This window comes from Canis lupus, chromosome 12, assembly GCF_048164855.1.
Source record: "Canis lupus baileyi chromosome 12, mCanLup2.hap1, whole genome shotgun sequence".
In the NCBI taxonomy this organism is placed as follows: domain Eukaryota; kingdom Metazoa; phylum Chordata; class Mammalia; order Carnivora; family Canidae; genus Canis; species Canis lupus.
In genome coordinates, this window is record NC_132849.1 from 54,068,745 (window position 1) to 54,084,567 (window position 15,823).

General features: G+C 40.1%; 1 protein-coding gene across 1 annotated transcript in view; it reads left to right on the plus strand.

Moving 5' to 3' along the window:
• Positions 1-15,823, plus strand: part of NBAS (NBAS subunit of NRZ tethering complex) — a 319,184-nt gene that overhangs the window by 265,080 nt on the left and 38,281 nt on the right. Inside the window, exons 45-47 of the mRNA XM_072771030.1 lie at positions 4,075-4,293; positions 7,314-7,516; positions 9,514-9,603. Coding sequence (XP_072627131.1) covers positions 4,075-4,293; positions 7,314-7,516; positions 9,514-9,603 — 512 coding nt within the window. The remainder of the gene's footprint in view (positions 1-4,074; positions 4,294-7,313; positions 7,517-9,513; positions 9,604-15,823) is intronic.

Genomic DNA, 15,823 nt, shown 5'->3' on the forward strand with positions numbered 1-15,823 from the left:
TGAGCCTGGCTCATGTTCTCTCTCATTTTTCCAGAGGGCCTACAAAACAGATGCTCAATACACACTTATGGAGTGCTAGAATAATTTAGTCACTTAACTTTATTTTACAAAATCCACATTAAAAAAAAAGTTACTAATTGCTGTCAGGGAATAGTTTTACAAAATCTTTGATTGCTTATTATAGAAATACATATGTGAATGATGTGTTAATGCCATGGGCTTCAAAATAGAAGGTTAAGAATAAAAGTACTTTGTGGCTACTCGAGCTAGTGAAGAAATTGCAATTTTTCACTCTGATTTTGTCAAATTTTTTTCCTCTTACTACTTTTCTCTATCCTGGAAGAGTTTAAGGAAAATAGGTCTATTAGGTTTATTCAGTGTGAAATGAAACTTGTATTTTAACATTTTTTTAATTCTTAAATTTTTTTATTTAGATTCAGTTTGCCAACAATATAGTATAACTCCCAGTGCTCATCTCATCAAGTGCCCTCCTTAGTGCCCCTCACCCAGTCACCCCATCCCCCCACCCAACTCCCCTTCCACAACCCTTTCTTTGTTTCCCAGAGTTAGGAGTCTCTCATGGTTTATCTGCCTCTCTAATTTTCCCCCACTTGGTTTCCCTGTATTTTTTTTTAAGTGGGTTCTACACCCATCATGGAGCCTGATGCGGTGTTTGAACTCATGACCCTGAGATCAAAACCTGAGCTGAGATCAAGAGTCTCACACTTTTTTTTTTTTTAAAGATTTTATTTATTTATTCATGAGAGGCAGAGAGAGAGAGAGAGGCAGAGAGAGAATGAGGCTCCACGCAGGAAGCCTGGTGTGGGACTCAAGGATCACGCCCTGGGCTGCAGGTGGCGCTAAACCTCTGGGCCACCGGGGCTGCCCAAGTCTCACACTTAACCAACTGAGCCACCTAGGCACCCCAAAATGTCTATTTCTTAATCTCACTCTATAGTCTTTCAGTGATAAACCTGTTTTTAATAAACAGTGAAAAGCTTAAGTGTCCAAAGAAGCAAAATGCTCAGTCCTTACATCTGTTACCATAATATCATTCTGCCCCTTACACAGGCCCCAGCTCCTGCAGGAAAAATAACTTAGAGTTGCGTTTCTTTACACTCTATATTCTTGGTAACTGTTGGGTTATTTAGTTATTTTAAAATATCATTAAAAATAGTAAGGGGGGGGACCCTTTCTGATGACACTGGTGATGAGGTCAAATAATTTAAACCCCCAGAAAGTTCACTTGCCTCTACTGACCATTATATGGCCATTCCATAGCAGGTTCTAGGCAACCACAGATATCAGTGTGAAGCCTAGACTCAATAGTGCTGGGCAGCTAGAGTCTACTTGTTTATAAGCCAAGTGGATGATGAACTTGGCTTTTGGGACAGATGACCTCTGCTGGCTGTGGAGGCTGAAGAAACGGATGAGTCCAGGATGACTTGTGCGTGTCTTGGTATTGAAACATGAGTAGGAATGTACCTTGCAAGGAAGAAAAGAGAGAGTATTTTACTGAGACAAGATACCTAATGACAGCAGGGAATGATGACAAATTTATGTGTACAGAGCTTAGAGTGGAGGCTACATTTCTATTTAAGACTAGATGGTTAGCTTGGAGCTAGTGTATGAACGTTCTGGAGTGCCATACCAAGGAATTTTTGGAGCTCACGAAAAGGTTTTTCTAGAAGGGATCACATGGCAAGTTTATTAGGAAGATATAAAAAAGAAACTTATATTGTATCAGTTAGCTGAATGAAAATTCATCTTCTGTTTATTGAGGACTTATGATGGGTAAGGCATTGTGCTGATTGTTTTATATATTATCTCATTTAAATTCTCAATATGACATTGTATGGTAGATGACATTTTTCACATTTTCCCAGAAGAAACAAAGGCTTGAAGCACATTGTCAAGTTGTTTAGTCACCAAGTACTGAAAATTAAACACAGGTTTTCTGAGGTGAGTGCTCTTCCTACTTGCCAACTACTTCAGGAGTGGTTGACAATGGCAGGTTAAACCTTGGACAACAAAGATCACATCTAGATCACAAGTGGCACAGAGACCACTTGTTTCTCCCAGGATGCTGTTTCCTGCACATGTGACCTGCCTGCCTTGTCCTTACTGTCTTGCCAGTCTGTGGTTGAAAGTCTTCCACGCCCATTGATAGGCTGAGAGAATAGACATTTGGCCAGCTGGTATCTCCAGATATTCCCCAAGCCTGTGTTTCTTGAGGAAACAAGAGTGAGTGGAAAGGAAGGATTCACTATGCCAAGTTCTTGTTTGTCTCCACTTCTGTCGAGCCTTCAACGTGTACTCATCACATGCTCTATCAGAGCCTGTACGGAGGTAGACGTGGCAAAGTGGAAGCTGTGTGACATGCAGTGAGAGGGGAGCACAGCTCCATAACCAAGGCACCTGGCTTCTGGATTTTACTTATCACTCACTCAAGGAACCCCAACATATCTCAGAACCTCCCTGGGGCTCATCCACATGATGGGAGAAGTAAGGAGGGCTGTTGAACTAACTATACATGAGTTCTGTTGTCTTGTTTTTCCACCACAGAAAAGAGTTCACAGTGTATGTGAGGGAGGAGGAGAATATAACTGGTACTTGCTGGTCCGTGGTAGCTTCTGACTTTGTCCTATTCCATGAGTACTTGGAGGTAGAAATCTGGCTATAAAACTTAGTGGAAGCTGCATTTCCAAAGCACACACTGAGTTACTGTTGAGTGGAAATAGTACCTTCCTAAGGTTATTTTTTACCCATACCTGTAGGGGTTGAAGAAAATGTCAGCTGTTTGCACTATCATAGCATGAATTCTATGTAGAGTGACTTGGGGGGGGGAGCTGGTGGGAAATGGGAGGTCTGGACCAACCTGCCTCCTGGTGTGGTCACTGATGCCATGTTTTAGCAGCTGTGGTACTTTTTAGAATAACCAGAGACACACGGTTAAGTGACTTTAAGAAATGATAGTAAAGATAAGATTTTGCCCTAGGACTCTTTATCTGTTTTTATTTTATTTGTTTAAATCAACACAAAGTCCTTCTAGGGCTATAGTACAACAAAAATGTACTTGAGTCATTGACATGAGGCTAATAAATCTAGGATCCAAGGCAGCACAAATCAGCAGTTCCTAACAAGGCCCGGCATGGCTCCCCAGTGTGTGATGCCTCCATCAAGAGGGGTTATGTTTAGACTTGAGGCCAGGTAAGCTCAAATGTTTAATAATATTAGGAAAATATAACCCCTAACAAAATGACTGTCACATATCAGAATTCAATTGTAAAAAAAAAAAAAAAAGAATTCAATGAATACTTGGTGAGTGAGTGAATACGACATCATTATAGAACACTTGAAAAGTTGAGAACAAAATTGCTCATAATCCCAGCATGTTAACAGAACAGTAGTGTGTGTGTGTGTGTGTGTGTGTGTTCGTGTTCAGTCATACACACAGGTTTAGTTTGGATTTTAATATAAATATGGCATAGTTTTATGATTTCTGATTCCTAAAATTTAACATTTTATGATAAGCACTTTCCAAATTGCTATGCTCTTTTAATAATTCTAAGTTTAATGACTATATAATGTTCTATCTAGTAATTTATCATAAGTTAGTTACCATTTCTTTTATTATTAGGCAATTCGATTGCTTTTGAAGTTTTATAGTCTTATTCCAGTTAAAATCTTCATGCCTGTACTATTTTCTTCTTTTTAATTATTTCCATATAATAAATGATCAATACTTGGAATTGTGGTTGTAGAAATGACTCCTCCTTTTTGCACTGTAACCAGTAATCTACTTGAATGCTAGTTTCATCATGCCACCCACTACTTTTGTGTATTAGCATGAAAAAAATCATTATTTACTAATTTAATAGTGCATATGGCTCCTCATTGTGGTGGTTTTCCTCACAGAAGAAAAACTAATATAACAAAACTCCTCTTCATGTGTTAAAGTTGTATGTTAACATCTCACTTTTGTTCTCTCTGCCTCGCTAATACCTTATTAAATATGCCATCTCTGATCATATGGTTTGTCTCACTGTTGTTCAATTCCTTTTTGTGTTGAAGCTGTCTGTGGAAGCACGGAAAGAGATGACCAGGAAGGCTATTCAGATGGTCAAACATTTTATTGAGAAGCCACGGAAAAGAAATTCAGAAGATGACATTCAAGAAGCGAGTGACTCTAAAGTTACCTATGGAGATGCCCAGAGTCATCTGGAGAAATCACTTGCTCACCTGGAAACCCTCAGCCACAGTTTCCTTGTTTCTCTGAAGAACAGTGAGCAGGTAATGAAGTAAAAACTTCTCTGTGCCCACTCACTCACATAACATAGTACATGCTTTCGTTTTTCCTTTAAAGCCACAGTAGTGGTTTTGCTCGGGTTTTCAGTCTTTCAGATGTCTTTGAAAATGGTCCTCAATCCTTTATCCTTTAGCTTTTTCATTACCTCTTGATTATCAATTCAGTTATCAGTTCTTTGAAAAGGATTTAAGGCCACTGATCAGGATTGATCTCAGGCAGGGAAGAAGCGGGAGGGATGGGGGAAAGGCCCCTGAGTTTAACCCACGTTAGGTGCCTGGGGGATGGAGGGTTCCTCTGAAAAGATGATCAGGACAGTGGTCTGTGAGCCTGTTTTGCTGTCTGAACTGAAAAATGATTGATTTTTTTTGTCCCTAATTTTCAGAAAAATTCCAAAAGAGCCATCCATGCCTGCTTCAACAGTTTTTCGGTTTTTTTAATTAGATGCACTCATCCTGTTTTTTTTTCTTAATATTTTGTGTTTCCAATATAATTTTATTATCGATCCAATTTTTTTGGCTATTACAATTATTCCTAGTTGGTTTCCAGTTGAGACCTTCGTGATATCTCAAAAAAATATTCTCAGAAGAGTCCAGAGTCGCTGCCCATGATGAGAGTTGAGGCCCAGTGTGTTAGGGCAGCATGAGGAAATCCTTTCTCTGTAGCTTTTGTAGTTTTTCTGCTGTGCTGTTGTAGCCAAGAGAGTTTTAGCGATTTTTTCACATAACTGAGACGTTGACAGATCAATCGGTAAATGGTTTCATATCGGTGCAAACAGTGTACAGATATCTAAGTAATATTTCATTTACCCCTTTAATGTTGATGGTAAATGAAACTCTAAGTGGCCACTAATCTCTTTTATTTTTCTTAAACTGTACATGTTGATTGAATTGTGTTCTTGGCTTATAAAGAACAATTCCTGACTAGAAAGATGGGTCAATGGAGAGCAGTTCAGATAATGAACAAATGGAAGACTTCAAAATTTGTATGAGACACATAAACTCAAAGCCCTCATGGAAAAGACGGGAAGAATTCAAAAGTTTGATAGCAGTTTCATTTCATTTTGTATTTTTTAGTGCTATTAGCCTGTCTAATGAATCACATTAAATGATGTACAGCAATAGAGAAGGCTTTTTGCAGGGAACAAATTGGCTTTACCAATCTTGATTTTATCTTTCTGACATGTACCGTGCTATAATCCATAATTATGAGAACTAGGGTAAAATTTGAATTCTTCAAGTAAAAGTGATTATACTTATTAGTATAAAAAATTAAAGACTTGTCTTATCTTTTTTATTAAATATACCATGCTCAGATCTGAAGAATTGTCACTCCTCTCCTTGGAACAAGTATTGTCTTTGAATGATTAGAATAACATATATGGGGCCAAGGGGATTATTAATGGAAATAGCTGTTTGTTTCAATGAGGCTATGATTTAAAGGTACCAGTAGCTGCTTGCAAATGCCATCAGTCAGACCATGGAGGTCCAGTGTAGTAGACTCTTCAGGTTCCTAGAGTGGACCTCATTTGATTTTGTTAGGGTACTTTTCATAGCAAGCACTGGAAATAACCTTCAGCCTCATACATTTGTCCCTTTTAAGTTCAGGCCATAATTTTAACCTCTTTAGTCATACACCCAGTGAAAGAAGATTCCCTGTGCCCCAGATTAACGCAGTCTAAACTAGATGCCTTTATTCTACAGTGCCTCAGTTTCCTCTTGTTCAGGAGGGATACTAGTAGCCACTTTGAACTCACAGCAATTTTATTTTATTAGAAGTTTCACGGGCCACCTGGGTGTCTGCCTTTGGTTTAGGACATGATCCTGAGGTCCTGGGATCAAGTCCCCATTAGGCTTCTCAGAGGGAGCCTGCTTCTCCCTCTGCCTGTGTCTCTGCCTCTCTCTGTCTCATGAATAAATAATAAAATATTAAAAAAAAAAAAAAGAAATTTCACAGTGAGGAGAAGAGTAAAATGAACGGTCATGTGCCTGACTCACAGCTTCAACAATTATCAGAACGTGAACTATCTTATTCCATGCATACCCTCACCCCTTCCTGGGGATTATTTTAAAGAAAATCCGGGTCATCTTTTTACTTTGGCTGTAAATACTTCCATGTCTGTTTCTAAAGGATGCTTGCAAACACCACCACTACAACATGATCACAGTAAAAAATTATCAGGAATTCTTTAATATCATCAACTGACCAATTGTTTGGATTTTATATGGTTGTTCTGAAAGTCGAGAGGGTATATTCAAGATTACTTGAGAAACTGTACAGAACCTGGAAAGCATTCTTAACACTTAGTGACCATGTTTTGGTATGATGAAAACCAGTGGCTTGGGGCCTATTTCATATATTATTTGTCATATTCATTTTTACAGACAGTACCCAAGAGGGGCAGGCTGTGTGCCATGGAGGTGGGGAGATGTCTTTTGGATTCTGATCTTCCTTCCCCTAATTTCTAGCCGTGTGACTTTGGCCATGTTACTTTGCATCTTTGGTTTTTACCAATTTACTTTTTGGTAAAATGGAGCTAAGTAAAACTCCTTGCAGGATTTTAGGACCATTAAATTAGGTGACACGCTAGACTACCTGGGTTTGCGCAGTTGATACTCCTAGGTCTGAGCTGTCATGTGGTTGCAGCCCAGTAATAATAATAGAGAAACTTATACTTCAGTGAGCTCTACCTTGTGCCTGACATTGTCCTAGAGGCTTTTACACTCTCTCATTTAATGTTAACAATATCCCCTCTTCCCTAGAGTCTCTGTCCTCATCTTCATTTTGCAGACACTGAAGGCCTACAGACTAATACGTGATACAGCAAGGGTCTGTACTCAAGCCTTATGTCTCTGGAGCCCAAGCCCTTCCTAACTACTGCCTTTTCTTCAGTTTGTAGTTCTAGTATATTCGGTTTGAGAATCTTCTTAATATGCTTCACTGTGTACATGTAGACACACTGAATTCCTATTTGATAACTCAGGTGTTGTGTGCCATATCTTTGCAGGAAATACTGCAGAAATACGGTGACCTCTATGATCTGTCCCGATCAGAGGAAGGGAAACTTCGTGAGCAAGCTGTGGCCATGTGTCTAGATGGTCTGCCTCTAAGAATGATTCAGCAGCTGCTACAGGTGGCTGTGGGCCCTCTCGACATCTCGCCCAAGGATGTGGTGCAGGGTGCCATAAGGAAGATCATTTCTGCGTTGAGGTAAGCTAGAGAAGACTCGTTGGGAACCTGAGGTGATAGTGTGCCAATAGTAGCACTCGTTTTACAGTAATGAAGAAAAAAATACCATGTATGTAGAAGTGTTTTATAAACTGAAGCACTTTATAAAAGTGAAACATGATCATAAGATTTCTGAGTCTTCTGTCTTAAGATACCTTGAGAATGGAGAACCACGGACATACTTCACCACTGGTATTATATGTAACATGCCCTAAAGCTAACTTCCGGCTAGACCCTCTCCTTCCAGGGAAAGGCCAAAATGGCCTGTGAGGGAGGTAGCTGCATGTCAGGACATCGTGGGACCCCAGGTGGATGTTCTGCTCTTGCCTTTTCTACTTCCACTTCTTTGTAGAGGCTGCAAAATGGTGCCCAGAAGCTCTTCTTGAAATACACAAGGCAAGGTTAATCATATACTGAAGAAGTTAGACATCTGTTAAGTGTCTTAGAGTTTTATTTACCTGCAGTTAATGGCGTGGAACCAACCACTGAGAAGTGCTAGCTTTCTGTCAGTGTGCCCGTGTCTTCGTGGGAGGATTGGGGACGAGGGGGAAAGCCAAGCTCCAAAAGAGAATGAGGCATCAAGTGCTTTCTGTGAATAATGCAATTAGGCTGCAAGATTTGGTTGTGTTTAATGTATTCTCCTTTTAAACCTGCTTTGTAATTCTGCATTGCTCTTGAGGAACTTTTTGATTAAATGCATGTCAGTTTTCCACAGCTGAACTGAAATCAAATGAGCCTTTATCAGTTTAATTACCTCAGCCTCATACAGTTTTCACCTTAATGATCTGCGGTATCTGGTAATTCTGAAGAGAGAGAGGGAGAAATAAAATATCATAACATTTTTTAAGAAATAACAAATGTCAAATTAATAATGCTTTGTTCTATTATTAGCCTATTATGTTTTGGTGGTGGTGGCTGTAAAAGCCACCCACTTTCCTCTTTCAGAGGATGACACTTGTTGGTTGTATTTTGCATCTTTTGATTTATGCTATCTTATTACTGTTCCTTGAATCAAGATTTAGATGAGCCTCACCAAAACAAACATTTTGAAAAATGAGTGCTTTGATGAATTTAGCTTATTTCCTAAAAATTACACATTGTCATGAATAATTAAAATATGTGATATTTTTACATTTATAAAATTCTGACATAAATTATACTTCTCTCTCCTTCCCTGTGCCCAGTTCCACTTGTAAAGACTTGGTTCTTACCTAATAAATATTATGCTTAGCACACAGAAGACATTCAATAAATGTGAATTAAATCTTTCTGCAGTGGGAGGAAAGGGAACTTGAGTTCAGCTACCACCTTTTCAAAGGAAAAGAAATTGCTATTGACAGCATCCATAGCATTTTCTTTTTAGAAAGTTAGTAAAATTTAGTAGGTATAAAATAACAAAGGCACATAAAGAACTGAATCCACCAGTTGATTTAAATCACATCACTTAAATTATTCAGAAAACTCACCTAAAACTTCTTTTCTCCTGTTGTTTTTTCAAAATCCAGTTAAGTCCTAGACATACACATTTGTAAAACGGGCATAATAATAGTACCTATCTTGTAGACTATTCGAAACTAAATGGTAGAATGTGTGTAAAGCACTCAGCAGTGCCTTGGACCTGGTAAGTACCACGTAAATATTTGGGTTTTATTATTTTTTTTTTAAATCCAGCTGGAGAATTTAGATGATAATATATTTAATGCTTAAAATAGCTCATCTATCTAATGTTCATGGAATGTTTTTTAAATGACGTAATGCAAGTAGATTTTATTTTCTTGATAGGAAAACCAGCATATACTAGATTATGAGCTCCTTCAGGGCAGAAGAGGTTTCACTTCTCTATCCTTAGCGCTCGCAGAGGATATGCGTTGGCAGCTTCTCCAGCCAGAACCCAGTAGGGTGCTTGTGAGCGTGAACACCACGCTGCTTTCTGAGGCCGAGCCCTGTTCTGAATCAGTCCTCTCTCTCTCCCTTCACAGTGGAGGTAGTGCTGACCTCGGTGGGTCGGGGGACCCCCTCCAGGTCCTGGAAGGTGTTGTTGCGGCCGTCCATGCCAGCGTGGACAAGGGGTAAGCCTAGCATGGTGTGTGTATCTCACCTCGTGACACTCCTCAGAATCTCTGAATCACTTTAACATCACTGTTTATGAAACTGCCAAGGCATTCTGGAAGGAAGAGCGGAGGACTTTCCGCGTCACTAGAGAGGCTCTGCATCTGGACACGGGGTTACTGCAGCTGTCCTCTTGCCCCGTCAGCTCTGGCGGTCACTCCCTTCTCTCCAGAGCCTTGTTTGCCGGGCAGAGCGTGGTCTCCTCTCACTCATTCTGCATGAGGCCAGGAGAGAACTACTTGGAGCTTCCTTAGGAGAGAAAGGATTCACACCTCAGGAGGTTAGCTGGACTGATTAAGTCTGCAGACTTTCTAGAATGTATGTATCGTCTTTTTTGAAAGCTTTCTATGCATTAGGTCTGTCTTGCCCGAGGACTATGAGTATACAAGCTTTATAAGTCTTGAAAGGTGTGTGTCTCTAATGCCATTTTTAGAAAGAATTTTTCATTCGGGTGCAGTGGTAGTGATCGGAAGAACAGCAACAAGTTGGTGGTTCTGTGTTTGCCAGAGCTTAACATCTTTCATATGTCTGATATCCATGTCATCCCTGTAAGGCCTTGCCCCAATTTTCTTACCTATTTTATTTTTTAAAAATAATCACTACACCCAATGTAGGACTGGAATACATGAGCCTGAGATCGAGTCACATGCTCTACTGACTGAGCCAGCCAGGCACCCCTGTTTTCTTTTTTTAAGTGGGAAATATGATATAATAATAATGAAAAAATATTTTTGAAAATGCCCCATAGTTCATTCAGTAATATAATTGTTTTCATTTGCATATTACCTTCTAGTTATTGTGCAGGTACAGATAGATTTTTTTTTTCAGATAGATTTTTATACAGCTTCAATCACAATGTGTAAACACGGAATAGTCTTCTTTACTTGCTACTGTAACTCTTCCCATTTATCTTTGTAGATTTCCTCATGATTATTTCTGATGGTTGTATATGTTGTTGCTGTTTTTAGAGGAAGCCTTGCCAGGAGTCATAGGCCTAGGACATGGAGCCAGGATCCCAGCCAGGCTCTGAATCATAATTTAGCGCTCAGATGCCTGTATAGCGTATTTTTGTGTGTTGCTTTGTGCCCGAGGCTTGAGTGGAGGAAACTAGGACTGGCCATCTCGGTGAATATGGGACAGCATTGCAGCGAGGGCCCTCTACCTAGCCTCGTGCCTTGCACCATTTTTCTAAACCCCTTTGCTTTGGGGTCTTGAAGTAGTAAGGAAGCTAAATTACACCTCTTATTCGAAAGAGAAATGAAATGATCTATGTGTTTACTGTGGGCCATACTCTGTTGCTGCATCACGAGGAGTTAGATACGAGGAAGAAGTAGCCTCCTACTGGAGCAGCTCAGTCTTGCAGGGGAGCCAAGCCTTCCTGTTGCTCTAATTACCATATTACCCAGGGGTGAGTGCAGTACAGAGAGCGAGGAGGGAGCACTTAATCGTCCTGGAAGTCAGGGCAGCATTCGCATGGGCGACATTGGTCCTGGTCTATGAAATGTGCGTCTGTGAGCAGGAGGTGGGAAATGGTACCCCAGGCTGAGGAAGCCGCCTGCACCACTGCGGATGCAGCAGGTAGCATAGCAGGCAGGGACACTGCGTGGGGAATCCCGAGCCACCTTCCAGGGGTGCGGCCAGCATCTGCCATTCCGGTCAGAGCCCATCAGTTGCTTCTCTGCCTGCCACTCCCCAGTGAGCTGCTGTCAGAGCACAGCTGCTTTCAGGTAAGGCCGACCTGGAGCCTGGCATCATAGGATGACAGGATCAGGATAGGCAATAAGCCCCTTCCAGTGGAGACATCTTAAAAAGATTACAAGGTAGTATTCTTAGTGAATTTCCAGCCAAATATACAGATGAATCCAACCTGGGTTTCTTACATACAGACTTTTTTTTTTTAAGCTTTGTTTTCCAAAGAGGAAGACATTGGGGAATGGAGAAACAGAGCAAGATCGTACTTTTTATTCTAGAGACACAGCATAAAAGTCTTCTTAACAGAGAAACTTCAGTGAACTTAACTTTTCTTTTCTTTTCTTTTCTTTTCTTTTCTTTTCTTTTCTTTTCTTTTCTTTCTCTTCTTCTTTGCTTCTTTCTTTCTTTCTTTCTTTCTTTCTTTCTTTCTTTCTTTCTTTCTTTCTTTCTTAAAAAAGAAAAGGAAGAAAGTCGACGTCGTAACTTTCATTTCTGGCAAGTCTTTTTTTTTTTTTTTTTTTTTTTGGCAAGTCTTTTTTGAATCCAACATGGTTACACCTAAATCCTTGGCTTCCATTTCTCTTCCCAAAACTATGTGTGGCAGATCCCATAAGGGTGTCACTCTCCTTCCCAGGTAGCCCCCAGTGGGGTCTTTGGAATGACATGGGATTCAGACCCTTTGAAAGTAACCCTCTCAGTCACTCATTACACGACCTGATAGGACTACCTAACCTCCAGGAGGCCATGCTAGGCCTGTGTGTCACCTTCACCTTTGGGGGCATACCCAGCCTCCCTCAGTGCCAACCTCAAAACTTCACCATCCACTCCCCTCCGTGACATCTGTTTGGATAGTAAATCCCCTATCTTGGCGCACATTGTCCACTATCACACACATTGACACGCTCTTAGGTTAGGCCTCCATCAACCCATAGTGGTCCTGGCAGGGAAACTGCATGGAAAAGTAGGAAGTTGAGTGGGTGTATTCATGGCTACCACCAAGTGTTTGGTTTTGCACCTAATTTTTAGAGTTTATGTCATTATCAGTATGGCCTCCTTTCACTTTTTTCTTTCTAAGATTTTGTTTCAGAGGGGTGGGAGGGGCAGAGAGAGAGGGAGAAGCAGACTCCCCTGCAGAGCAGGGAGCCCAACCCAGGCTCCATCCCAGGACTCTAGATCATGACCTGAGCCAAAAGCAAGATGCTTAGCAACTGAGTCACTCAGGTGCCTCCTCCTTTGATTTTTTTATATTCGTACAAGTATGATCTGCCTTTGAGCTGCAGCTTCTGACCATTCGTAAAGCCCCCCGTCCCTCCTCTTCTACCTCTGCTGTCAGCCGCACACAACCACAGCACCCAGACAGGTCACCAGTACCGTGTGTGGACAGACAGGCTGCCTTTCTAGTGTAACCACATTCTTGCCTCCAGCCATCAGGGTTAAGTATTGTCAAGATTTGAAGTAGTGGAAAAAATCTTTTATACCATGTACGATTAAAGATGAGATTAAGGTAATTAAGTGTTGAGAAGCTTGTGCACATAAATTTAACTTTATGAGTGTGTTTTCTCCCATGATTTGTGTATGTCTATAACATATTATAAGAATACCTAAATTTCCTGTCTGTGTTTTGATTAGATTGCTTAAGAAAAAAGGGTTGAAAAACATTCAATAGCTAAAATAATAATTTTCTAAAATAATACACTTGTTAAACCTGGAACTAAGAAAATATGCATTTAGAAACACAAAAGTAATGAATATATGACTTAGTGCCGAGATCTTCGAAGTGGCTGTTCAGCAACCCACTTAATCCTCACAACAGCCCTCTTATGGTGTTATTATTACCTCCATTTCAAATTAGGAAATGATGCCCAGACAGGTTTTATAATGTGTGTCCGGGTCAGCCAGATAAGAACATGCTATGAATTTTCTCTCACCAGATCTCATCTGCTTCTGACATTAAAGAGCCTGCAATGGACAGGAAGGTAGCACTTCACAAATGCCACTGTGCACAGGAATTGCCTGGGGGTCTTCTTAAAATACAGATTTTACTCAAGTAGCTCTGGGTGGGACCTGAAATCCTGCTTTTGTAATCAGCTCCCGAGTGCTGCGTAGTCCATGGACTACACTTGAAGTAGCGAGGTCTTCAGGCATCACTTCCCACTGCTTTCCCGCCTCTTGCATCTCCTTCCCTATGCTTTGGCCTCATGTCCTTTTCTACACGTCCCCCATCCACCCCCGCTTCATGTACCTTTAGACACCTCCTAACAGGAATGATACACAGTGCAAACCAGTCCATTAGTGATTTCTCAAAAGGATGTACAGAAATAAATCCACGCAGAACAGATATTAATGAGGAATTCTGTGCACTATTCAAAAAGGAAGAAAGATTTCCTTCAAAACTATTGAGTATTTTAGAAGTTTTTGTTTGTTTGTGCAAATTGCTACTTAATCACAGTCCAGCTTCAGCTATCTGAAGGCTTCATGTATATTGAACAGCGTCAGATCATTCAGACTTCATTGAGCTCTTTGGTATTGCCTAGGGATTTCACAGTATTTTTAAAGCACAGAAAAATAAAAAGAAAAAGCCCACCAAAGCAAATTGAATCTGATTTCTTCTTTGTCTTCATGCTCTGTGGGGCAAAATAAATCATCAGATGTTGTCTGAGTGCCCACAGTGCACAAGGATTGTGTTCTGTTGTACTGAGCCCTGCTAACAGCCACGGTCACCATTAGGATGGCCAAGCCACTCTGCTACTGCAATATTTCTCAGGGCCACCTCAGGCCATATTTATTATAATAGTTGTCATTTTTCCTCATTTTAGTGAGATGTACCCAGGCTCTTTTTGATAAATCCCTAAGAGATCCTGGATTGGCATACATTTGACAACAGCCACAGAGAGATGATTATTAGTATTTGCCAAAAGTTAAGACTTGAGATCAGAATTTTGTGTACATCAAAATTATTTTCTTTGTAGGAACTTTTCTTTTGATAGAATTTGATTATGTTAATTATTTGCAGAAAGTCACACTTTTTACTGTACTGTAAGACCATTAGCATATTTTGAGTTCCTTTATTTGCAGTTCTCTTAGTCCTGGCCAGGTGTGCCCCAGTTATTTCATGGAAGGTAATAAATAGCAGATACTACGCAGGGGACGGTCCCCTCCATCCAGCTCTGTAGGTAGTGAGGAAAGCATGTGTGGTGTTTGGATCAGTTACTTGCGTTGAGGGATCTACGTAAAACATGGATATTGGGGTCTCTCACTATTCGCTCACTTACATTTACTTGCTTCCCCTCCTAGCTCCCTTCTTAATCTTGCCTAGGATTTTATACATCAGAGTTCACACACTCATTTCCTACTGAGGCCATGCCAGTAACGCAGATGAGCAAGGTGGTCTGGGCTTAGGGAGAAGTAGAAGGTAGTGGAGGCGGAGGGGAACAAGAGCTCACACAGGCCTTGTCTAAAGGAAAGAATTGCCAGTGTGTCCTTTTTATCCAGCTTTTAAAAAGGATGAGTGCAGAGATCACAAGGGAAAAGTTTTTTTTTGTTGTTTTTGTTTTTTTTTTTTAAATCTAAACAAGTTGATGGATGTTAGCTAAACTTACTGTGGAATCATTTCACTATACATGTAGGTCAAGTCATTATGCTCTATACCGTAAATTTATACAGTGCTGTATGTCAGTTATATCTCCGTAAAACTGGGGGAGGAATTAGAGGAGCTGGGAATTCTTGATTTCCTGTAAAAATTTTGAATCTTGATACATTGGCATATGCCATACAAGCCAACACAGAAATTCAGCTGCCAGTTTGTCACTTCCATATAGAAGATATGACTAAGTGACCTTCTGTTCCCTTCAGACATTCACATTCTGTGACATTTATGTTTATAAGAAATCACAGTGGTCTGTGTTCGTCTTGTTGGAATGCAGTCTTACCTTTACCCGTTCCCAAATAAGAATAATAATTTTATTTCAGTGCATCATGATTATATAAAGCACTTACCATCTCTTTTGAGGAACCTTAACCACTTAAGTTCAAGGTTGAGTTGTCTTTGTATGAATATGCCAGGTACAATCCGAAAATTCTTTTACCAAGGATTAGCTTATTATTGTTCTCACTATCTGTCTTTTTACTTTGATTCAGTAATTGCTTTTGTTTGGCTAACATTTCTCTTCCATTCCTTTTGTGAATATCCTCTTGTGCTACATTACACAATAGAACATCACTTTTTTTTAAATTAACCATTTATTGAACATATTTTTGTTGTTATTGCTGCTGCTGTTCTTTGTTAATAGAGCTATTTCATAGGGCTCCTTATCTTTTGGGCCAAAACCAGTTGTGTGAATCTGTGTTTCCTTTAGTAGTTAATTTTTTTAAAACAGTATAGTAGGTTACTCTGTGCAGTATAATAACCTCCTCCCCAGAAAATCCTCATTAAGGAGGAAAAGGTAGAAAATGGCTGTTTTGCAGTGAAACTGTGAGTGATTTTTTTCT